Source organism: Megascapheus bottae, chromosome 18 (genome assembly GCF_031878675.1).
Source record: "Megascapheus bottae isolate mThoBot1 chromosome 18, mThoBot2.hap1, whole genome shotgun sequence".
Lineage (NCBI taxonomy): Eukaryota > Metazoa > Chordata > Mammalia > Rodentia > Geomyidae > Megascapheus > Megascapheus bottae.
In genome coordinates, this window is record NC_143526.1 from 9,963,341 (window position 1) to 9,988,709 (window position 25,369).

General features: G+C 44.6%; 1 protein-coding gene across 1 annotated transcript; it reads right to left on the bottom strand.

Annotated features, from left to right (window-relative positions):
- Positions 1-8,005: 8,005 nt before the first annotated feature.
- Dclk3 (doublecortin like kinase 3) lies at positions 8,006-20,930 on the bottom strand. The gene is made up of 4 exons (XM_090352755.1): positions 19,071-20,930; positions 11,215-11,347; positions 8,728-8,895; positions 8,006-8,367 (listed from the first exon to the last, which is right to left on the bottom strand). The coding sequence occupies exons 1-4, from the start codon at positions 20,508-20,510 to the stop codon at positions 8,174-8,176; spliced, it is 1,935 nt and encodes a 644-aa protein (XP_090208881.1). The 5' UTR covers positions 20,511-20,930; the 3' UTR covers positions 8,006-8,173.
- Positions 20,931-25,369: the final 4,439 nt, after the last annotated feature.

The following is a 25,369-nucleotide window of genomic DNA, read 5'->3' on the forward strand; positions in this document are numbered from 1 at the left end:
AAGCTGGTTCCCAAGAGAGAAAAGAGTAGTGAGCATGGGACGGTCATTAGAGGTCCCACTGAGTGCAAAATTTAAGAAGCCACCAGGGAGCAAGGTAGGTAATGTTTTTCATCAAAATCATTTGGGAAAAATCGAGCTAAATACAAAAATATGATGATGATGATGATGATGATGATGATGATGATGATGATGATACTTTTTGAAGGATACTACATCGAGATCCCCATGCATGTAAATACTGGTCGTGGGTCTTAAATTCAGGGCCTGCAAGTTGCCCTCACCATCTTCCCTCAAGCCTGGAACTCTACCACTTTGAACCACAGCTCCACTCCCAGCTTTATGGTGGTTAACAGGAGGTAAGAGTCTCACTGATTTTTCTGCCTGGGCTGGCTTCCAACAGCAATCCTCAGATCTCAGCCTCCTGAGTAGTGGGGATTGCAGGCTTGAGCCACCAACACAAGCTTATTGACCTCACTTAATGTAAGTTCTGCCCTGGAAAAAGTATGTGGAGATCTCTAAAGGGAATGTGAGCATGAGGGAGGAATGGAGAGAGAGAGAAAGACAGAGACACAGAGACAGAGATAGAGACAGAGACACAGACAGAGAGACAAAGACAGAGATGGAGACAGAGACAGAGAGATATAGAGACAGAGACAGAGATTCTACATAACCTGGAACTCCAGTGACTCCGGTGGATACCCAGAGAGGAGCCAGGACTTACAGAAGCTAATTGGTGTGACCCTAGAGCTAGGACTCAGAAAGTTGTCTGCAGGGTTCTCAGGTCTAAGTGACAAGGAAAGGGCAGGGAGCCACTGGACTGCCACAGAATAAGCTCTACGGGGACTCCTTGGAGACCAGCATTTCAGCCTCCCTAGGATTTCACATTTGGAAATGCCAGAACTGTAGTCCAACCTGAAGTGTGCTGGGAAATCACCTCCTGCCCACCCACAAGCATGATGGGAGCATGCTATGGCTAAAACAAAATGAGATGGAGAGAAAATAAAAACTATGCAAGAATTCTTGCACACTTGTGGTTTCAGACAAACACTGACGACTGCTACATCCAAAATAGAGAAGCAGAGGGCAAAGTGTGTGTGAAGTAAACTGCATTAAGACTGAAGGAATGTACATTCACGGGAGAACCCTATCCATTTAAGCATGGCAGTTGGAAGTGACATCCTCATTTTATTAACATCATACTCCCTATTTCCAGTGTCCCCTCTGCCAGCCTCCTGGGTCATCTCTCACTGTCAACTTCCTGGAGCCTTTGACTACAGGGGAAGTGAGAGTCACCCAGAAGACATGGTTTCCCTCTCCTCCATCCTCCCTCAGCCCCCTCTCACTATCAATCCATTTGACCAGAGAATGTATGCTGCTTCCTTCTATCGAGCCAAAGAGAAGGCCCAAGATTTCCTGAGTGAACTTGACTTTCAGTTCATGGTGAAGTGATCGGCTTTCTGCTGACATAAATTACACGGGTACCAACAGTAGAAAGCACATCATTTTCTCTGTGCTGAATGGTTTTTAGAATAGCTGCTGGATTTCTCAATGTCATTTTTCTTAAGGTCAAATTTGCTTCAGCAAGTGTAGTCGTCAGGGAGATGAGACGTGTCAGAACAAATCTAAATACAGCTTCATGCTCTTATAGTATTTGATTCTGGGATTCCATTAGAAAGATAGACAGGGAGAAAAACAATATACCACTAGCAACAAAATAAATGTCGTGCTGCTGTGTACAGAATCTGTGTAAAACAGAAAGAATGCAAAGAAAAGGAAAAAAGAAAGCAGAAAGAATCCACAGGGAAAATGGGGAAATGTCCATTATTAGTTACAAGCCCCACTGTTTTGCTGGCAAATAATTATAGAGCTTTTACTATAATTGATTTCCCAAGTCTCAGACACCATCACTGTAAGATATACGCCTGGTTTAATAATAACTTTCAAAGAGAAGAGGGAAAGATAGGAAGGACTTATCAAATGGAAAATGTACCCCAAATGAAGAAAAGCTGAAGAGTGAAAAAGTTCTCTTTGGATGGATTTAACTAGCAGTGGTAATTCTATTGCATCAGAGGACACTGCTCAAGCCTGTAATCTTAGCTACTCAGGAGGCTGAGATCTGAGAATTGTAGTTGCAAGTCAACCCAGGCAGAAAAGTCCATAGATTCTTATTCCAATTCCTGAGTAAAGAGCCAGAAATGCGAGTGGGGTTCAAATGGTCTAGTGCTAGCTTTGAGTGATAAAGGCAAGCCAGATCGTGAGGCCTTCCGTTCAAGCCTCAGTACCAGCACAGAGAGGGGGAAAAAAGAAAGCAGAGAGGGAAGAGAGGAGGGGAAGAGGGAGGAGGAGGGGAAGAGGGAGGAGGAGGAAAGGGGAGGAAAGAAAGATGAAAAGGGAGGAAGAAAGGAGGTAGAGAGGGAGGAAGGGAGAAAGGAAGCAGAAGGGAAGAAGGGAGAAAGGAAGAACAAGAGATGGAGGGAGGGAGGGAGGAAAGGAGGGAGGGAGGGAGGGAGGGGGTCCAGTGACAAGTCTCAGTCTAGAAAACCAAAACCAGCATCATGCAGGTCTTCTTCGGCATCGTTAACATGGGGTTCATCTAATCCCACAGGAAAAGGCTGTGCCATGCAGAACTGTGCTGCTTTGGAGAACAGGGCCTGGCTTTTTGTAACTAAGCGCTGGAAGTGAATTGCCCCAGAAACGGCAGAGTAAGAATGCTCTGGTCAAGGGCGAGGTCAGGAAGACAGATGCTTCCAGTGTTTGCATGGCATTCATCACCTCCACCACACAGGCGTTTGCTCCTCTGTGTCCTAAAGCAGATGAGGAATTGCAGTATGACTGCCGGACCCAGGAGGAGCTGGAGCCAAGCCCTGAGGAAAGAAGGCCGTGGTCACCAGACAGTCACCTCTGAGGAAGTGTGGAAGATGAACCACAGATCCCCAACTAGCCCTAGACCTGCCGTCCACTCTCAACCCATCCATGCATGACTGGATTGCACGAGATGCCCCATGCCCCATAGGACAAGCCACTAGCTGCAAAACTAGAGCCCTTAAGTCATTCTGAAGAGGAGGGGCCAGGATAGGCATTAAGGAGCCTCCTGAAAAAAGCCTGGCATTGCCAAACAGGCTATTGATATCATTAGCAATTTTCTACAGGCAGTTGGGATCCAGCTCCGAAACAGAGCAGGAGCTGGGAAGGGAAGCTATGGTGCCTTTCTACGTTTGCATCTGTGTCTTGCAGTTAGCATTTGTGGGTTTTATTTCTCTTAAATATATATAACACAGAGAAATAAAATAGGTTGCTTTGTGGTTTGGGGTTTTGTTTGGTTATTTTTTTTAAAACCAAAGGGTGATGTACAAGTCTACTCCTTTCTCTGAGCCTCAGTCTCACCATCTGTAAAGTGGAGCTGAGAATCACAGCTCCTGTTGTGCTGAAATGGGAACCATACACATAGAAATTCACCCAAGAGCTACAAGGCACTACACAGTTATCCAAGCTGCCAGCTGCCAGTGGCTCACACCACTAACAGCAGCTAATCAAGAAGCTGAGATCACAGTTCAAAACTAACTGGGCAGCCTCCGTTGATGAGTGGGTCAACAAGATGTGGTATTTATACACAATGGAATTCTATGCTGCTGTCAGAAAGAACGACATCTCCCCATTAGTAAGGAAATGGAAAGACTTAGAAAAAAATCATATTAAGTGAAGTAAGCCAGACTCAAAGGAACATAGGCTCAATGGTTTCCCTCATCTGTCATAATCAGTAGAAACCTTGGGCTCTACTAGCAGAGATTTGCAATAGAGCAAAACCTAGATACATAAGGCCATATACTATCAAGCTAATTGAAAAGACCTCCAGGATATAGAAACAAAAGCCATATAATGAGTGATTTTTTTCCTTAATGTGCTATGTTATCTCTCATTTCTTTGCTGTCCCTTGGTTATCTCATATTGTTACAGTATTTCACTTTGTTATCTGATATATTGGATAAATGCGTATTTGATTGTTTGAAATTGGATAGGGAAGGGAGGAAAACAAGATGAGGGGTGGGGGTGGGGGAAGGGAAATGGGGACCAGGACATGAGAAAGGGTATCAATGAATGTGAAATAATGCACCTTCTATCTGGTGAATATAATATAACCCGTCTATTCATTACAATAAAAAATATGAAAAAATGAAAAAAAAACTAACTGGGTAGGGAAGTAACTCCAAGAGACTTTTCAATTAAACACTAAAATGCTGGAAGTGGAGCTATGGCTTAACTGCCGGAATGCTAACCTTGAATAAAAAATGCCAAGGGGCAGATCCCAGGCCCTCAGGTCAGGCACACACATGTGTGTACACACACAATGTACACACACACACACAGCAGCTTAGAACACAGTTTTCATGTAATTCCTTCTATACTACATCAGATAGTACCATTTCATCAACTAAAAAAGTAAAAACATTACACAGATCAGGAGAGAAAGACAAAAGGTTTATTTTTCATGAGGATCGATGAATTCAAAATCAAGTTGTCAGAATCTCATCAAGTGAGAGCTTTTTCTCTAAGAAGAGGAAGTCTCTCAAACGTACCCAGGAGTTGTATACAGGACACCGAAGGTAAATATCTACAGGAATAAAGAGTCAGTGGTAAGTGGGTAGACTCATGCAGCACTGAGGGAGTAAAATTGATGGGGATGGAGTGGGTTCAAAAGTTTGGAGGCCCAGATACCAAGAGTGATGCCAGTGCTTTGATCCTGCTCAACAGCTCCACTCTGTAGGCCAGGGAGCATCCTCCAGGGACTCGGTGTGGGATGAGAATGACCCATTCTCCTTTGAAGAAGCCCGTGTTCACATGAGGGAATATGCTGTTGGCCAGGGGACAGATGAGCCTGGCACTTAGAGGAGGAGCTTTGCCTGGAGGCAGAGGGTCCGGGGGGATGAGGGCCATCTCTAAATGGGCAACAGAGTTTAAGTACAAGTGCTGAGCAGGAGAATAGAAAGTGAAAAGAGAACCCAGGATTCCTTTGTGAGGGACTGTGGCTATTTTTTAACTGCTTTTTTTCTTTTTTTCTGGCCTGTTCTGGGGCTTGAACTCAGGGTCTGAACAGTGACCCTGAGTCACATTCTCAGATACACACACACACACACACACACACACACACACACACACACACACTAAAGTATACACACCAAACGTATGCAGTTCGATGCTTTGATGTATACAGATCTACTATTGCACCGAAGACAATGAACAGACAGGTCATTGACCACAGTGGTGTGTTCCTCTAGTCCTCCTCTCCCCATCTCTGTCCCCAGGAAGCCCCTCATCTGCTTCCTTAGGATATAGTTCTTTGGGGGTTTTGTCTGACTTTTTTACTTATTCAGCTTAATCACTTAGCTGTTTACGTGTGCTGTGCATGTGTCAGAAGGCCGTTCTCTGTAGCTGTGAAGTTTTTGCTATGGATAGATAACCATTTGTCCTCCCTCTCACCAATTGTGGACATTCCAGCTGTTTCCACTTTTCAGGCTACTAAGTACAAATCAAGTGAATGTCATGTGGTCTTTGGAGGAGCTAGTCTTAAAAATTCTCATAGGGGTAAAAACCTACTAGTGAATGACTAGGTCCTAGGGTACGTAGATGTTTAACCTGTGCAGGAACTGTCCAACTGTACTCCCAAAGGGAGCTGCAATGTATGATCCCACCACCAGTGCTCTTCTGGTTCCAGATGCTCTGCATTCTTGCTGTTACCTAGTACGCTGTCACCATGCTAACATTTAGCTATTCTAATGGGTGTCCTTGACTTTAATTTGCATGTCTCCGGTGACTGCAGTTCTTTGGAAGACCAAAGGAGTAGACAAAGACGTAGGAAGATACGTATGCAAACATGGCAGTGCAGAAATCCAGAAATGACTCGGCAGCCCTGTAAAGAGCTTGAATCAAGCTTTCAAAGACAAAAGCCATGGGCTTTGGTGGCCTCAAACCCAACAAAAGTGTGACATGGAAACAGAGCTTTCCCTGGGGTTGAACAACAGGATGCATGTGCGTATTCTCTGAAGCAGAGCCCTTCTTGCTTTACAAAACAGCCAGGCATCTGTGATTCAAAGGATGGCTTGTCATTTCTAGGCCTTCTAAGCTAAGTGGAAAGCCCCAATACCCAGACACCAGGATGCCTATGAGGACAAAACGACACCTTACTTAGACCCAATGTCCTTACTTCAGGGGGGACTGCAGTCCAGCTCCACGGGTCCCTCCTGGGAGTCCTCAGGATTAAAGCACTGGCTGAAACCTCCTTATCCTATTTAGGTTTCTAGGGGATATCATGGGTTTGGCTGTTTGGGAAGCCAGTTCTGAGATCCAGAGCAGCATGGGAAAGCTTTGTCTCGGCTCGGGGACATCACCTCTGCAAAACAGATAAAAGAAATAAGACTGGACAAGGGACAATTGGAGCTGCCATACAGTCTCAGTGAAGGGTTTGGCCTCCGCCAGGAGGGACTCAGAAGCAGGATGGCCCTTCAGCATTGTGCCCAGGTGATGCAAAGATGCTGAACCTTCAAGCTCAACAGTCACTGGCTGGAGCCTTCCCCACACCAGGTCTGTCCAGGCAAGGGCCGTGCCCACAGAAGCTGGCCACCAAAGGCTGGCTGCCAGCAGTAGCCCAAGCAGCATATACCCTCCGGTTTATAAGGTGCATAAGACACACTACCATGGCCCATCCACCACAAAGAGCTTCTCCCCCGTCCCTTTCTTTAGTTTTCCACCTTAAATTACTGCAGTCTCCTATGTGCTTTCTCTGTTCTCCAACATCTGTTCAAGCAATGATATTTACTACATTCTCCAGCAATCTTCCTGTTTTATTAATATACTGTCCAGATGGCTAAAAAATCTGATGGAAGAGGAAAAGCAGTGAGTTGAAGCCTGCACTCAGGCTGACCTGCTCACCCATACATAACCTGAAATGAGCATTCCGTGGCATCAGTGCCCTTTCGTGTGTGCTCTGCAGGTGGGAATGTGGCTGCAGATCTCAGAGTTCCTTCAAGTCTTGGTAATCTGCAGGCTGCATTTCTGACATATTAATAAGTTAAATGACTCCCCAGTGACTGAAAATGTTCACATAAAGCCTGAATGCTTCACTGCACATCGAAGTGATATAGAATAGCTGGATCTTATAGGGTTTGAAAATTGCATTCTGTGTCTTCCTTGCAACATGCAACCACACTATATCTGACTTTTTGGTCAGTCTCCAATGCTAGAGACTTAGGCTGTTTGTACCCTAGCTATAAACAAACAGTTCTTGTCCATTAATCAAGTGTTGGTCTCATTTATATAGGTTACCCTGGCTTCAGGAGACAGATCTGAATCTGAATTATAATTTCCTGGTCCTCATCACTAGTATTTAAGAAGTAGAAGATGAGGCACCAGTGGTTCACATCTATAATTCTAGCTACTCAGGGGAGAAAGAGGGAGATGGAAGTGGAAAAGGAGGGAGAATAGGAAAGGAAAGGAAAGGAAAGGAAAAGAAGAGGAAGAAGAGGAGGAGGAAGAGGAAGAAGAGGAGGAGGAAGAGTCTGGCCACCACTGGGTCACAACTATAATCCTAGCTACTCAAATGGCTGAGATCTGAGGATCGAGGTTTAAGGTTATCCTAAGCAGAAACATCCAAGAGACTCTCATTGCTAATTTGACCAGCAAAAGTTGAAACTGGAGATATGGTTCAAATGGCTAATAGCCAGCTGGCTGTAAGTAAAAAAGCTAAGCCAGAGCTTGAGGGCCCAAGTTCAAGCCCCAATACCAGGAGGGATGGTGGGGTAACCAGAAACACAGACTCACTTGTATTATTCAGCATATGCTTTATTCACACACGAAGACTATGATTCACTTTATGAATGGCATGGGGCTGTTCAGACACCAGAAGCACCACGGGACACACACCATGAACTTGATTCCAAGGAGGAAGCAAACATACATCCTCATAAGTAACAAGTCTTATCCCACCCGCCCCCACCCAAAAAAAGTACTAAAGGTATAAGGTACATAAATCTAAAAGTATATTACAACATTAAACATCACGACTTGCTTTATGTTTAAAATACAGTACTGAGTGTCTCTCCTCCTGGTTTTCCAGGGATGTGAAGAAACCCCACTTGTTTTGGTCTCCTAATTTCCACCCTGTCCTGGAGCAGAGTGGAGGCTACAATACCCGCTCTGCGCCCTTCTTGTGCTGGTTCCTGGTGTGGCCCTGGCTGCTGGTGGACCCATCCTTCTGCAGGGTCACCATGCTGTTCTTCCCAGCTGTTTCAATCCAGGGGTGCTGCAGGACCTGGTGGGCTGTGTAGCGCTTTGGGGGGTCGACCACTAGCAGCCGGCTCACTAGATCTTTGGCATCTGTGAGGGTGAGAGAAGGGTGGGGAGGGGAAATGGGATGAGTACGGCTGCTTCTGAGAAACTCTCCCCCCACACATGAAGTCAAACAATCACCTCCCCTTGGGCCCCTGGGACAGCTAATAGGTCTCAAAGATGGAGTCAAAACTTGCTCAGACCACTCTCTGACCACTAAACACTTAAAGTCTAGCTAGTAATACCAACGCACTTCCATTCTTTTTTTTTTTTTTTTGATTCATTTACTTTTAGATCGTTTCCTTTTAGAGTGAGCCATGACTGGCCAGAGGCTGCACTGCTGGGTGGACAGCTCCAGGGTTAGCCGGTTCAGCCCCCACTTCTGCCTAGGGAAATCCCAAATCTTACCATCAGAGATGTTGTCCCAGTAAGGGGCGAGGAACTCAAAGTGGCCAAGCTGGATGATGCTGAAGAGTTCATCCTGGTCCCTCTCTGGGCTTCGGAAGGGAGGGAAGCCACACAACAGGATGTAAAGGATCACACCTGCAGCCCACATGTCCACCTCCAGGCCGTAACCTGTACCAGCAAAGGCAGAGACAGGCGAACCTGAGACCAAGCCAGGTCCAAAGTGAAGAGAACTTAGCTCAAAGCAGCTGTGAGTCACAGAGGGGCTCGGCTCTTGGCACACACCACAGCCACTTCCACACATGTGGACTTCTCTCTCGGCCACCCCTGCCCTTGGTACAGACACACACACACACACACACACACACACACACACACACCCCTTTGAACTGAGCAGAAATCAGCCCAAGCATTGTTAAGCATGAGTGGTAAAAAGCACAGGCACAAACTGCTTTTCAGACATGAGCACAAGATACGGAAGAGTTCACATAGTTCAAGTCCATCTTGGAAACTGTGGGACCTGGCCCTGGGGAGAGACTCTATGACAAGCCTGGCCACAGTTAGCCATGTCTGCCCCCTATCCATTCATTGCCTTTATCCTTTTAAAGAAAACTGTTGACCTTTGGGTGATTATCCAAAGACAAAGAATGTTTGCTATCTGTACATGTGCACTCTTCTCAACATATAGATGGATACTTGTGAAGACAAGATTAGGATCATGTGTATATTTCACCCTTTATTTTGTTTACTTCATATTGTACTATGGTATTTCCTTCAAAACAATTACATTGTACCAAAAGAATGTACTCATGGGGCCAGGAGTGTAGCCTAGTGGCAGAGTGCTTGCCTTGCATGTACAAAGCCCTGGGTTAGATTCCTTGGTACCACATACAGAAAAAGTAGAAATGGTGTTATGGCCCAAGTGGTAGAACACTAGCCTTGAGAAAGCTCAAGGACAATGCCCAAGCCCTGAGTTCAAGTCCCAGGACTGGCAAAAAGGAAAAAGAAATGTACTCATTACCTAACTTATATAGCTATAACTCCTCTGTATATCACCTTTATAATAACAATAATAAATGAACAAGTAACTAAATAAGAAAACTTCTAAAATGAATTGCAACTGAAGAAAATAAAAGTACTCTTCACAAACATAATTTCTAACAGTCGTCAGCATGCCCTTTTCATGATAAACTCCCTACATTGGGTGTTTTTCCCCTAATTTTCTTACAACCATAAGGAATTTTCTGGTGATTATGTATTAAACATTTGTGCCCACGCCATTGTGTGTGTGTGTGTGTGTGTGTGTGTGTGTCTGTGTGTGTGTGTGTGTGCCATTCCTGGATCTTGAACTCGGGACCTGGGAGCAGTCCCTTAGCATTTTTGCTCAAGGCTGGTGTTCCTTCACTTAAGCCACAGCTCCACTTCTGGCTTTTTGGTCTTTTATTGGATATAAGTGTCTCCTGGACTTGGGGCTGCATCAAATGCTGGTCCTCAGGACTTCGTCTCTAGAGTAACTAGGATTACAGGCATGAGCCTATAATCCAGCTGTGACTATATCACAAAAGTCTAGAAATGAACGTCACAGAACAATGGACAGTGGAGGTTTGTGATACATATCACCCAATCATCTTCCCAAAATACTTTCTGAATTTACGTGTTTTGAAAAGGGAAACTGACAGGTTTTCCATGAAAGTTAAAAGTTCTTACTAAGCTTCAGGGCAACTTTTCCAGACACAAATCAGCAAGAATACATTAGGGGTAAGTTATTAATGACTTCTTTAAGACAATGTTAATAGCATGTGCCCAGTTTAAATAATAATTTACTCTTGGAGACCTCATCTGCTGGCCCTTTTTTATTAAGTTGTGTGTGTGTGTGTGTGTGTGTGTGTGTGTGTGTGTGTACATGTATGTGTGCATGCATGTGCATATATGCATATGCTTAAGTACTAGGGCTTTAAATTCAAGGCTTTAAGTTCTAGCTCAGCTTCTTCACTTAAGGCTGGCTCTCTACTACTTGAGCCATGCCTCCAGTTCTGGCTTTTTGTTAGGTAACTGAAGATAAAAGTCTCTCCGATTTTTCTGTTGAAGACAATGTCAAGTCTTGCTCCTCAGATTTCAGCCTCCTGAGTAGCTAAGATTATAACCACAAGACACTGGTTGCTGCCTGATTCCCTGGATGTGCCTGGCCTCTGGACTTGAATGTTCCAGATCCCTTTTCCACCTCCAGGGGCCCAGCGCTCTGCTGGACAGCCTTCTCTCTCTCTCTCAGGTAGGACTCCTGGCCTCCTGCAGTTTGGGCTTAGCTGCCCCTATCTGCCCCTACTCATTAAGATTCTCAAGCTGTGATCAAGAAAGCCTGCCCCAGATATCCATTAAAATACAAATTCAGTCCCCAATTCAAACTCCTTGAGATTTCTGACTGTTCTATCTTGGGAAAATACCAAGCAGGAAAGCCAGGACAACTGTTAGCAGGTATCATGAAACACTTACCTTTCTCAGAAAGAATCTCAGGAGCCACATAAGTTGGAGTCCCGCACACGGTAAATATGGGTCTCACCACGTGCTTCGCAAGGCCAAAATCAGCCAGTTTCAGGGTGGTAGATTTGTCCTCATTCCGCTGAACCTGTAAAGGAACCAACAGTGTCCAAGCCATCAAAATCATAATGAGAAAAAAGAAGGAATAGTTAAGACAGATTCAATGCATAAAGCAATAGACAAACGAAATCAAGAAATAGTAAGAAAGATGTTCAGATTTGGAAACTAGAAGAGAATCAGAAAGTAAAAACTGAAGAAAAGAAAAAGAAGATTCCATATAACTTTCTCTCTATGACTTTGTCTCTGTGTCTGTCTCTGTCTGTCTCTGTCTGTCTCTCTGTGTCTCTGTGTCTGTATCTCTCTCTTGGTCTCTCTCGGATTCTCTCTCAGAGTCTCTCTTTCGGGTTCTCTCTCTCTCTCTTTCTCTCTCTCTCTCTCTCTCTTTCTCTCTCTCTCTCTCTCTCTCTCTCTTTCTCTCTCTCTCTCTCTCTCTTTCTCTCTCTCTCTCTCTCTCTCTCTCTCTCTCTCTCTCTCTCTCTCTCTCTCTCTCTCTCTCTCTCTCTCCTCTCTCTCTCTCTCTCTCTCTCTTACTGGGCTTAAAATCAGAGCCTGGGTGCTGTCCTTTTGCTTTTTCCCACAGTATGGTGCTCTACCACTTTAGCCACAACTACACTTCCACCTTTTTGGTGATTAATTAAGGATAACAGATTCAAGGTGGGTGCCAATACTGCACACCTGTAATTTGGTTCAAAGTCAACCAGGGCAGAAATGTACTTGGGCCTCTTTTCCCCAATTAACCATTCAAAAACAGAAAGTGGCTCTAGGCTCAAGTGATAGAGCACTAGCCTTGAGCACAAGAGGCTCAGGGACTTCATACACTTTGCTGCCTGGGCTGGCTTTGAACCACAATCCTCAGATCTCAGCCTCCTAAATAGTTAGGATTGCAGGTGTGAGCCACCAGCAGCTGACACCTTGTCCTTTCAGATGTCAAGTTATAAGAAGAGGGAGAAGCTTTGGCTCACACCCGAAATCCTAGCTACTCAGGAGGCAGAGAACTGAACGGTTGAAGTTCGAAGTCAACTTCAGGCAGGAAAGTTAATGAGACTCTCCAACTAATCAGCAAAATGCTGGATTGGACGCATTGCCAGCTGTGAGTAAAAATGGCTGAGAGCAAAGAATCCTTGCATAAGTCCTGGTATGGGCCTTTCTTCTTCTTTAAATCTTCAGAAGCTATACCCTCTTTAAATTACAGAATGACAGAAAATTGGAGGGCATATCTGACAAATGGAAATCTTGAAACAAATAGAAATCAGTCCTGAGTTGGTTGGCATAGATTATATCTTCTTATTTGTATGAGAGGATTTTGTTTGAGAGGTTTTTGTGTTCTTTTTGCTTATTGTGAGTGGTTTTTGTGTGTGTGTTTTGTATGTATTTTTTTTGTCAATCCTTGGCCTTGAACTTAGGGCCTGAGCACTGTCCTTAGGTTTTCTCAAGGCTAGGGCTCTACCACTTGAGCCACAGCACCACTTCCAGCTTTTTTGTGTGTATATGGTACTGAGGAGTTCAACCCAGGTCTTTGTGCTAGGAAAGCACTCTACCACTAGGCCAAACTCCTGGCCCAAGGTTGTTGTGTTTTTGTTTTTGTTTTTAACAATTTCTCTTAGTCATATTTTGGGTAACTGGGATAACTCTAATTATTGAGATTTACAGGACATGACCAGTGGTATTTCCTCAGCTCAAAAAAATATATAACCAGGGCTGAGACCATGGCCTAGTGGTAGAGTATTCGCCTAGCATGCATGAAGCCCTGGGTTAGATTCCCCCAGTACTACATACACAGAAAAACCTGGAAGTGGTGCTGTGGCTCAAGTAGTAATGTGATAGCATTGAGAAAACTCAAGGACAGTACCCAGGCTCTGAGTGCAAGCCTCAGGATTGGCAAGTCCTGGAGAGTTTGGGGGTTCAGTGTTTGAACCTATACCTGAGAACACTTCCTGTCTTAATCTAAAGTCATCTGAGGTCGGGGGAAGATGATTCTTCCTCCTAGACTCTGTAACACTTCAGAAAACCATCAAATTCAAACCTCCACCTAGTTGACCCTTCTGAGCCCAGTCTGCCCTCTTTCCACTCACTAGAGATCTCAGCTGCCTGAGCACCACGGAAACAACTCTCCAGTGACATTCTGGATGGTTCCCAGGTTGTCCACAAATGCCAGATGGGAAGGCCACGTGGCTCTGGGTGATTTGGTCAAGGTTGTGGCCCTTGGGGCTCTCATCTGACCAGTATTGGGTGGCTATCGAGGCAGTCAAAGACCCATCAAATGTCCTTGTTGAATGTCACCACCTCAGAAAACCTTTGGGCTTTCCTGGGCTTGTTAGTGATGTGGCCCAGAATCCATGACACGCCTGTCACCTAACTGTCACCTCACATCCATCTCCAAGTCTCTATCGTAGTCTGAACTGGCTATTTCCTGTCCCTCTGATGGAATAGGTGTTGAGATTGTTTTACACAGCTACACAATGACTTCTCTGTCCACACCGCTCTCCTTCTTGTCAGCCACACTCAAGTGTCCTGCTCTGAACATTTGCATTATGTTTGTAAGCAGCCAGATGCTACCTGGACACACACAAAGCCTCAGCCAGCCCTCAGTCTGTGCTGCAAGACTATATGGACTCAGAAGTGACCTTGTAGCTGTGTGGCCGCACACACCTATGGACCAAGCACTTGAGAAGCTGAAGCAGGAGGAATGAAAGTGCTAGGTCAGCCTGAATTTACAAAGCAAGACAAAAAACAAACAACAAAAATTTAAAGAGCTTGCGTGCAATGTTCTCATGGAAACAGAAGATGGCAGCAGAACACAGACTGACTAGCTGAGAATCCGTAAGACAAAGGTAAAACCTTTGCTAACTTCTGATATGTTCTGATATGTTCCTTCATACTTCTTTAGACCTTTTTGCTCCAAGATTCATTTCCAACTGATCATAAAGACGAAAAAGATCTTAGAATTCCAACTGTCTACAAATGTCGTTGTCCTAAACTCAAAATTAGACCCCAACAATAAAGACATGTAAAAAATGACTGGGTGCCTGCATTTCGCACCTGTAATCTTAGATATTCAAGAGGCTGAGATCTAAGGATGGCAGGCAGAAAAGCTCCCGTGAGACACTTATCTCCAAATAATTACTCAAAAACTGCGAGTGGAGCTGTGGCCCAAAGTAGTAGAATGATAACCTTGAACAAAAGAGCTCAGGAACAGCACCCAGACCCTATGGGTTCAAGGCCCATAGCAACAATAAATATAGCCTGTGTGGTATAATATAGGAGCAGTAAGCAGGCACAGGAACAGAATAAGATGGTAAGTAGTTCAAGAGAAGCTTTGAGAGGAAGACAAAAAGGACAACATATAGGAGCTTTATCTTTATATGTTTATTTTGTTAGTTTATTTAAATTTATTGTACTACACTGGAGATTCAACTCAAGGCCTCGAGCCCTCTCTTGGCTTTTGTTGCTCAAGGCTGATGCTCTACCATTTGAGCCAGAGCTCTACTTCCAGTTTTTTGTTGATTAACTGGAGGTAAGAGTTACATAGAGCCCAGAGAGCCTGGTGTCAATGGCTCACGCCTGTCATCCTAGCTACTCAGGAGGCTGAGATCTGAGGATCGCAATTGGAAGCCATCCCAGACTCTTATCTGCAATGAACTACTCAGAGGAGGCCAGAAGTGGCACGGTGGCTCAGGTGGTAGAGCGCTAGCTTTGAGCACAAAGAGGCTCGGGGACAGTGCCTAGGCTCTGCCTGAGTTCAAGCCCCAAGACTGGGGCGGGGGGGGGTGGGGGAAACTGTTGTGCTTTTTGCCAAAGCTAACTTTGAATCTTGATCCTCAGCTCTTGGCCTCCTCAGGATTACGAGAATCCAGCTACATAGGTGCTCTTAGGAAATGGAAATGATCTTGGCTTTTATTCTGAACGTGGCAGGAAGTCACTGGCAGTTGTGAGGATACAAGTATGTCCTTCTGCTGAGGTCTCTTTTTAACTCATCTCGGGTTCCAAATGTACATTGAGCCATAAGAGTTTCCTGGCCAGGTCTGATAACTTCGTATCTCACAGCACTGACATCTGCCATCACTGAGGGGATTCGAATCTCAAACTCTAGATACTGAAAACTCACCTCTCGCTCTAACCCTGCTCTTCTCCCAGAGTTCCCGGCCCATAGAAAAGCACAGCCGTCATTTTCTCTATATCCACCTTTCAGCTAGCCACTGCTGCATTTCTATCACCTCCTACATATTCTCTTTCTACCCCCTTCCTTTCCTCCACCCCTCCCGTCCCCGTCCCCCATCCTTGTAATCTCTTCTCTTGCTTCCTCCTCTCCCTCCCCAGGACCCAGCCTATACCATCAAGCATATTCCAACTCCTCCAGGGAACCACATGCTGCCAGAAGAAGTAATTAACATGGATATTTCTGCAAGCTGGAAAAATCTCATAATTAAAACTTCTTTGGCAAGATCTCGGGAGTCCACACAGCCCTGAGGGAAGACCAACCAACACTAGCATCTTAGCAGGATCTGTGATCAGAAGAAACACATGAACCTGGAAACCGGTAATGTAAGCCTGAAATTTTAACTCTAGGGCCTAATGATCAGATAGAAATATTTCTGTTGATTAAAACAACATGATAAGTGAGCTATATTCATCAAGTGTTCTTGCCATGTTTGGAAAGTCTCCAAATGCAGCAAATTACAATCAACCATGGAAACACAAATTAATTCTAACGTAATCGCTTCCCTGTGCCTGGAAAAGATAGGTTTTAATAACCTAGCAGCTGCCAGAAGCTCGTGGCTCACACTGGAAAATCCTAGCTACTCAAGAAATTGAGATTTGAGGATCATGGTTCAAAGCCAGCCCAGGAAGGAAAGTCGACAAGACTCTTATCTCCTATTAACCACCAAAAAGCCAGAAGTGGAGCTGTGGCTCAAATGGTAAAGTGGCAGCTTTGAGCTATAAAGCTAAGCACAGCACCCTTGGCCCTGAGTTCCAGCCCCTATGTTGGTACCAAAAATAAATAAATAAATATCCTAGCAGCCATCCGTGAAAGGAAGGACACATTCTTCTGCCAGAGCTTAAGACAACTGAAGAACATTTATTGATGAACAGTCACCATGTCTTCCTTTTGTAATATTATATCTTAGAGGACAAAAAATTGCAATGAGCTCATTATATCAGCAAGTTTTAGCAGACATCTTTCAAAGCCTAGTCATTAGCCGGTTGTCAGAACCAACATTATCTTTCATCTCTGCCTGAAAAACCAAAAGGTGCTGGCATTAAATAACATTTAGACTTCTGACACAACCACATGATAAATTATACTTGCCCAGAAAAAGGTTATATGTGTTATGAACGTCACACACCTGTCCACTTCAATAAATGCAAGCTGAGAAACTACCCACAGAACAGCAACCCATTAACCTGTTCCACCAAAATGGCTCACATCAGTAGCTTTCTGCAGATTCTGAAAAAACTAAACACATAGAGGGGACTTTCTTCAAAATCAGAAAAGAGAAAAAGGTCTAATTACTATGTAAAATTCATACCAATAAATAATAACTCATGTATTTGAGCTGGAAAACTATAAGTACTGTTTTCTCACTCTCCTTTCTCTCTCCCATAGACACATATTTCACTGCTCCAAAGCAACACATACACACATGCGTCCTTCACTTACACTAAAAACAAGTGTATACTGACATTAGCATCCATGAACAGCCAGCTGTTCAGAGACCATCAACTATTCCTTCTCCTTTCTTGGGAAAACACCACTGATTCTCAGCATTCAAACAAGTGTTGAGCCTCCATTTTAAAAAATTCATTGACAGGGCCGGGAATTTGGCCTAGTGGTTGAGTGCTTGCCTAGCATGCACGAAGACCCGGGTTCGATTCCTCAGTACCACACACATAGAAAAAAGCCAGAAGTGGTGCTGAGGCTCTGGTGGTAGAGCTCTAGCCTTGAGAAAGTCCAAGGACAGTGCTCAGGCCCTGAGCTCAAGCCCAGGACGGGCAAGGGAGAAAAAAAATCATTGACAAGTAAATCCTTTCACCTGACTGAGAGCTTCTCTTGCCCAAGAAATGAGCTGAGCAACAGATACGTTCCAGGAAAATATACTCTAACCTCACACACACACACACACACACACACACACACACACACACACACACACAAAACAATTCAAAAAAAATACCCCCAGAGAGTCATTAAAGCAACACTGATCTGTGGGCATTTCAGTGTGTCTATAATCAACAGCACGCAGTATGCCATCTGTGAGAGATGCTGGAGCTCACACCCCAAAGGAGAAGAAACTAGGAAACGCTGAGTGGAGAAAGCCCAAGGATATCAGCTAGTGCAGAAATTAAATTTCACAAAGACAGAATTGTGTCAAGATAATTTAGACCCCTCAAGCAGTCAACCAAATGATTTCTGTGATCCTATAAAATTTGGCAAAAACAAGGTTGCTTGAGTCAGTGGTCATACAGACTTCATTTTGCTAGATAATCTTGTTTGATTTGCTCCATGTTTTCCTCTGCCAGTGGCAGCAGCTTTCAGACAGGTGACTGCATTGGCTGGAGTTTACATGCCGGGTGTGCATTCATGCAAATGATAGAGAACAAATGAAAGCCTCCCAGAACGTAGAAATCATTGCTTTGCTTTGTCTGTAGCAATATGACTTTGCATGCATGGACCACTGCATTCTCAGAATCATTTGAGTGTGAGAACAATGATGGTAGCTATTGCCCAGGCAACCTACTATAGTCTCTTTCTTCGATTAATATTGTTCATAAAATGTCTATTAAAAAAAAAACAACAACAACGTTCTAAACTTCAGGGAATAATCCAAATAGGACAATCCTTGGTTTCACAGAGGTCTTTCTACTAACTGAAAGCAGACAGGAAAGGAAATGCAGAACATAGAAGCAAAATATTAAAATGGTGGGCGGATGAAGAAGAAAGGACAAAGGAGACAGATGTTGACAGCCGGGGAGATGCTGTGCTGACAAAGACCACCAGGTGGTGATCAGGTTCATAGACTGCAACAAGTGAGAAAACAACCACCCTTGGGATAAGGAAGCACTGCTGACAAACACCACCAGGTGGCGCTCTCGTATTCAACCAAATCAGGTTCATGGTCTCCTTTCATACAAGAGGATGCACCCTTTTAGAAGACAGCATCTGAGGAAAATAGTGCCCAAAGGACCCTGTAAGATTTGGGCTGGAGCTGGGATGTAACTTATGGGTAGAGCATTTGCCTAGCATGCACAAGATTCCATCCCCAGCACCACAAAACAGGGCACCAAGTGGAGAGAGGTATGTTAAGTACTGGGAGAATCCAAAAAAGCGGGGTGTGCTATGGGGTGATCATGTTGGGAAGCAGGACGAGTTCTGAGTTGGGGCATCTTAATTCTGGTTGTTATCTGCATTCTGACATTATTACAGAGGGAGGCTGAGATTTGAGTATCATAGTTTGAAGCCAGCCCAGGCAGGAAATTCCATGACAGTCTTGTCTCCTCATGAACCAGCAAAAAAAAGTTGGAAGTGAAGTTGTGGCTCAAGAGATAAAACACCAGCCTTGGGCAAAAAAAAGCTAAGGGACAAAGCTCAGGCCTTCTGATTTCAAGTATGGGCACATCACACCACACACACACACACACACACACACACACACACACACACAATATGCTAGCATGTAAAGTTCAAGTGTATGAAGCAATTGCTACTTGTGTCATCTCCCAATTTTAAACATCCAGGATAAATCAGGGCTTACCAAAAGATTTTCTGGCTTGAGGTCCCGATGGACAATACTCTTGTCATGCATGTGGACCAGGGCTTTGCACAAGTCTTTGAACATGAGGGCAGCCTCGGGCTCTGGGAACTTCACACTCTCGATGATGGCATCAAAAAGGTCCCCTCCCTGCACATACTCCATGATCAGGTAGATATCAGTTTGTGTTTCATAGACTTCATGCAGCTTCACGATATTGGGGTGAGAGAGGCTCTGGACAATTAAGATCTCGCTGTCCACTATGTCCTCCTTGCCCTTGAGCTTGGCCTTGTCGATGATCTTCATAGCGTAGGCCTGCCTGGTCTCGCGGTGCCTGCACTCTTTCACGATGGCAAAGTTCCCATCCCCAATGACCCTGCCGGTGTCATAAAATTTATCCACATCGGCTGCAATGATGCCCATAGGCCTGGGCTTCCGACCATTGGGCCGCTCTGGCTTGCTGTCTTCTGGCCTTGTCTTGGGCTCTTTCTCCACTTTGGCAGGTGGGTTATCTCTGAGCACCATCTTTTTCCCTCCTGATATGCCTGGCTTCTTTTCCTTCTCTGCTTCCTTTTCTTCCCCTCGGGTCTTGGAGAGCTGCTCGGGCTTAGCCTGTTGCTCTCTCAGGAGCCAGATATCATCTTGCTTGTTCCTGCAAGAATGCCCCGTGTCTTTCTTCTGGTCCCTTGCCCCTGCCTCTGTGACTGGTGGAACTTGCACGAGGTCCTTCTTGGCTTTGACTGTTCCCTGGTTTTCCTGGCCTTCTGGATCTCTGTCTTCTTTCTTGTCTGTGTGTTTGCTGGCTCCCCTTGACTCTTGTATAGGGTTCTTGGCACCATTTCCATGACTGTCACCCCTCCATCCATCCTCCCCATCAATTGAGTTGACTTCTGAAGACCTCTTGCAGCTTCTGGTCCTCACCAGCTTGTCCAAGACATGCCTGTGGCCCTTCCCCAACTCCAGCTCACCAGTCCCCAGCGAGCGCCTCTCCCGCTGTAGGTCCTTCTGCAGTTCCCTCTCCCTCTGGCACTTCTCACACCTGACAATCTCCCCAGAGGTCTTTTCAATCTCCACCCCCAGGTGCTTCTCTCCACTGGCATGCCTCTCCTCCAGAGGGGTTTCCCTGGGTGGCTTGCCTCCCGTCTGAGGTTCCTGCTTCCCCCTCACCCATCTCTTCTGGGCCCTGGCTTTGTCCTCTAGCACTGGCTCTGCAGGTGTCCTCCCTGAGAGCCTGGTGGTCACCTTGCCCACAACAGCCTCACTGCCTCTGGCTGGTTCTGCACCCTGGTGGCCTCCTTTCACTAGCTTGCTGTGAAGTCTGCTCCTCAGCCTTGGAGAAGGCAGCCGACTGTGCTGAGTCAATGTCAAGGCCCGGTGTTTGTGAGGATACAGCTCCTCGATGGCCATCTGAATACTCTTCAACGTCAGTGGTTCTTTGCCCATCGCTATGAAAGCATCTCCCTCCCGGAAGAAATCTGAGACACTCCTGATTTCCCTGCCCTTCAGGTTACACAGTTTCCTCACACGGTCATTCTTCCATCTTGGGAAGCCCAGGGCTTCTGAGATGTCAGCTAAGAGCTGCTCAAATGTCTGCACCGACCGTCGATTGAGGAGCAGAGTGACCTTGCGGAGGGGCTGCCCGCCCAGCTTCACCACGGTCACCAGCCGGGGCCTCAGTGGGCTGTGCTCAGCAGGGCTCAAATGAAGGCCATTCTGAGGGCTGGACACGGGCAGGACAGAGCCCCGGCGGCCCACCAATGGTTTCTCCACATTCCCCTGGCCGGCAGGCAGCCAGGTGCCCTGCAGCTTTCTCTCTGTGATCTTTGAGCTTAAATATTTTAGGGAATGGTCAGGTGGGCCTCTTTGTCCTATAACAAGAAAAAGACAAGAGGATGAATGAGTCAAGATGGGGTTTCGTCAGACTGTACAAATGATGAGGAGTGGGGTGTAACAATTCTAACTGAGCACCCAGTTCACGCACAGTGGGGTTCTGGACTTGATGGTAGACGGGCCACTGGGGAAAGACTAAAACTCTCTATTCAACTGTTACCATGCATAAGTCCAGTCTGTCAGGGACTACTTGACATGATGGGGTGTTATACTTTCAGTCTGATTCCCAGACTCCTTTATGAGACTAGAAGTAGAGTAAGGGACACATACACCACTGCCACCACCACTCCACACCCTGCCCCCAGTAGATCTGCAAAGCCTGCCACATTTTAGGAACCCTCTAGAGTCAGAGCCTGGATTTTGCCCAAAAGAGGAATTAAGGGTGTAAGAATGAGACATAAGGCATAAGGTTTGTAGCCCAGGACATTCTAGAGCTTTAAAGGTCTCATCTTACCAACAGCTTTGCCAAGAACTGTTTATACAGCTAAACTTCGAGCTCCCTGGAGGAAGGAAATGTATAAAGAAGAAACAATCACAGGGTTTCAGACAGTTTCGGGATTTTAATCCTGGACTGGCTATTAACGATTCACATGGACTTGGGCAAATTACTTGATTTTTGCTTGTTCATCTATAAGATGGGAATCTGAACACTTTCTCCTAAAGACTTTTTTTAATATTTAAGTTATTGTATGAACAGGTTTCAATTCAATATATTAATTTATGAGAACAGTGCATCTTGATCCACGTCACCCTATCATCATTCTTCCCCATCTCTCCCAACCCCATCTCTCCCCTCCAGTTACCCTGCTTCCATGTACTCATGCATGCATTGAATATTATAACTGTCTTTTTCTATCCTTTTTCTCTCCATCTATCCTTTTCTTTCTTCTTGACCTCCCAGGGTCTTGTGAAGAGGAAATGAAAAATAAATTACAGTTCACATAACCAAATGGGTGGCATATAGGAACAACACAGAATTGAAAGGTATCAACACAGTTTTCAATTAAGCACTGAGGACAGGCTGAGAAGTATTAATCCCCCACTGAGATCCTTATCATCTTAACATGAAGTTTGTATTACAGGGCTATTCAGTTAGCAATCTATTCTTGTAGAAGTCGGTCGTGCACAGCTCCTCTTGACATCAGGAGAAAGGCTGGATCAATCTGGCACAGCAAGGTACTTATGAAAGCTCTATTGGAGGTTCTCGTGCACTCCAGATTGGCACAATAAAGTACATTTTGATCTAGGCATGAAGTTTCTTCTACAGTTTGTTTGTTTGTTTGTTTGTTTTACTTCTCTTCTTAAAATAAGGAAAACTCTGGGGTGTCACGGAGTGGTATAGCATGTGGTTAGTATGTTCAGTCCCTAGCACTAAAAACAGAAAGGAGGGGCCAGGAGTTTGGCCTAGTGATTAAAGTGCTTGCCTAGCATGCATGAAGACCCAGGTTCGATTCCTCGGTACCACATATAGAAAAAAGCCGGAAGTGGTGCTGAGACTCAAGTGGTAGAGCTCTAACCTTGAGAAAGTCCAAGGACAGTGCTCAGGCCCCGAGTTCAAGCCCAGGACTGGCAAAAAAAAAAAGAATCAACAGAAAGGAAAGCAACCAGAGTCACATTAACATTCAAAGATTAGTTAATGAGAATGTGCATGAATGAAATGAGACTTTTCTGTATGTTCTGCTTCCTCATACCCAGTCAGCACTTAAGAAGTTTAATTTTGCCAGGCACTAGCTCATGCCTGTACTTCTAGTTACTTAGGAGACTGAGGTCTGAAGATTAAGGTTTGAAGCTAGCCAGGACAGACAAATCCAAGAGACTCTACTTCTCTACCAAATCCCAGAAGTACATGTGTGGCTCAAATAGAACACTATCTTTGAGATCTTTGAAAGAAAAAGATAGGAAAGAATGTAAGGCCCTGAGTTCAAGCCCCAGTGTCAGAGCACGTGCACAAACACACACACACACACACACACACACACACACACACACACACACACACACACACGAGTAGTTCAATTTCCCTGAGCGTCTATCTAGAGCAGAAAATTCAATATGAAAACCACAAACTCGTAACAATTAAGCCAAGAGGATTTGGCTGAGAACTGTTAACATTACCCACAGAGGGTCCATATTTCCTACACTGCATATAGCATTCAGCCACTCATGATGCCTTAAAAAAAGAAGTCAAAAGTCATTATTTGTGGTGTGTTTGAATCAACTGTGACAGAAGCTCCAATTGTAACAGGACAGGCAGTATGGTCCAGAAAATCTTCACAGAATGTTTTCTGGTGTTTTTTTTAATTATAACATACAATCTGTTCTGAGATGATTCCAGGTGTCAGATCTGATGACAAGGTGGTAGCTGGGACTTCTCTTCCCACACATCACAGATCTGTGAGCTTACCAGTCACAGTGAGGGATTCACTTCTGAACAATCTGTTATCTCTTTTCTTCTCATAATCCCTCCAATCCATTTGCTCCCATTTTTATCTGAGAAAGCTGTAACTGTTTTTTGTTTTTGTTTGTTTGTTTGTTCTGAGATCTGTAGCAATAATACTATTTTGCCTTTCCTGCACTCCAATACCTCTGAACCTCAGTTGCCCCACCAGCCAAACAGCATTTATATCTTGCCCACACCCTGGCTGCTCAGTACCCTGCTTGATGGGGACTTCAACTGTGGGTTTTTCTTTTTTCTCTTTTTGAAAAGAAAATAAACTTTGTCACCTTTCCCCAAATACATGTACATCCTTGAGGCTAAAGAGGCTAGCATACTAATTTGACTTAGCAAAATAAATTTATCATTCACGCAGTGGTTTGCAATGGAAAGCCAGTAGAGATGGGACAATAAAAGGCACCCTGTGGCAAACTGAAACAGTGTTTTGGGAAATATTAACTAGCCTCCTGCTTACTGATCCCAAGATGTTCTGACTCTGGTGAAAGCCAATAAGTCACTGAACCAGCATGGCATGTCCTTATTGCCTGGTATAGGTCTGGTTTAAAAAAAAAAAATGGTACACCAGCTCAGATGATTCACAAAACAACCCCACAACTTGTCAGGATAGAATGTCTGCCAGAGGCTAGAAGTCAAGAAATCTGCTTTCCTGTCCAATCATTTATTAAGGCTTTTTTCTTTTTTCTTTTTTTTTCTTTTTTGTTTGTTTGTTTGTTTGTTATTTCTGTTCCTGGAGTCTGAACTCTCTGCCTGAGTGCTATCCCTGAGCTTTTGTACTCAAAGCTAGTCCTCCATCCCTTGAACACACTTCCAGATTTTTATGGTTCACTGGAGATAAGAGGTCTCACAGATTTTTCTGTCTAGGCTGGCTTTGAACCTCAATCCTCAGATCTCAGCCTCCTGAATAGCTAGGATTACAGGTATGAGCTACCAACAACCAGTTTATGGTTTTCTTTTATTTAGATGATTCCCTGCGAATCATCAAGTTTTGGGTTAATAAAAAATAATAAAAGATTCATGCTTTCTATTGCTTATTTTAACTTCCAACGGAGTTTACACTTTCCTATTCATTTAAAAAAATAAAACCACAACCCTTGGACCTAATAAAACACAAAGAAAAACTATCAATATGAACTTCTAAATTGTTCTGGCTCCCCAACATCTACCGGAACACATTAGAACAGAAACAGGAGATTTCACTCGAAGTGCTGGAAGATTTGAATACCTCCTTGCTCATTAACATTTACAAATTCAAAGTTGAGTTTTAGTGACTCGCCCCTATAATCCTAGGGATCAAGGGTCAAAACTAGGCCAGGCAGAAAAGCCCATGAGACTTTTATTCCCAATAAGCCAGCAAAAAGGCCAGAAATGAAGGTCTGGCTCAAGTGGTAGAGTCCCAGCGTTCACAACCTGAGTTCAAACCCCAGAAAAAAATTAAATATAAATTCAGTATAGAAATTGGTATGGGAGTGGGGGACACGGACTGTGGCCTAATGGTAGAGTGCTGACCTAGTATGCACAAAGCCCAGCATTCCATTCCTTGGTAACACACAGAAAAAACTGGAAATGTGCCTTTGGCTCAAGTGGCAGAGCACTAGCCTTGAGCAAAAAGTATCCAAGGGACAGTGCCCAGGCCCTGAGTTCAAGCCCCAGGACTGGCAAAAAATAATAATAAAAATAAAAATAAAAAGAGGGGCAGGAGTTTGGCCTAGTGGTAGAGTACTTGCCTAACATGCACAAAGAACCAGGTTCGATTCCTCAGTAGCACATACATAGAAAAAGCTGGAAGTGGTGCTGTGGCTCAAGAGGTAGGTTTCTAGCCTTGAGAAAGCCCAAGGACAGTGCTCAGGCCCTGAGCTCAAGCCCAGGGCTGGCAAAAAAAAAAAAGTGGCATTTTTAGATAATCTACTATTAGCCAATCCAAAAAAGAAGAAGAAGAAGAAGAAGAAGAAGAAGAAGA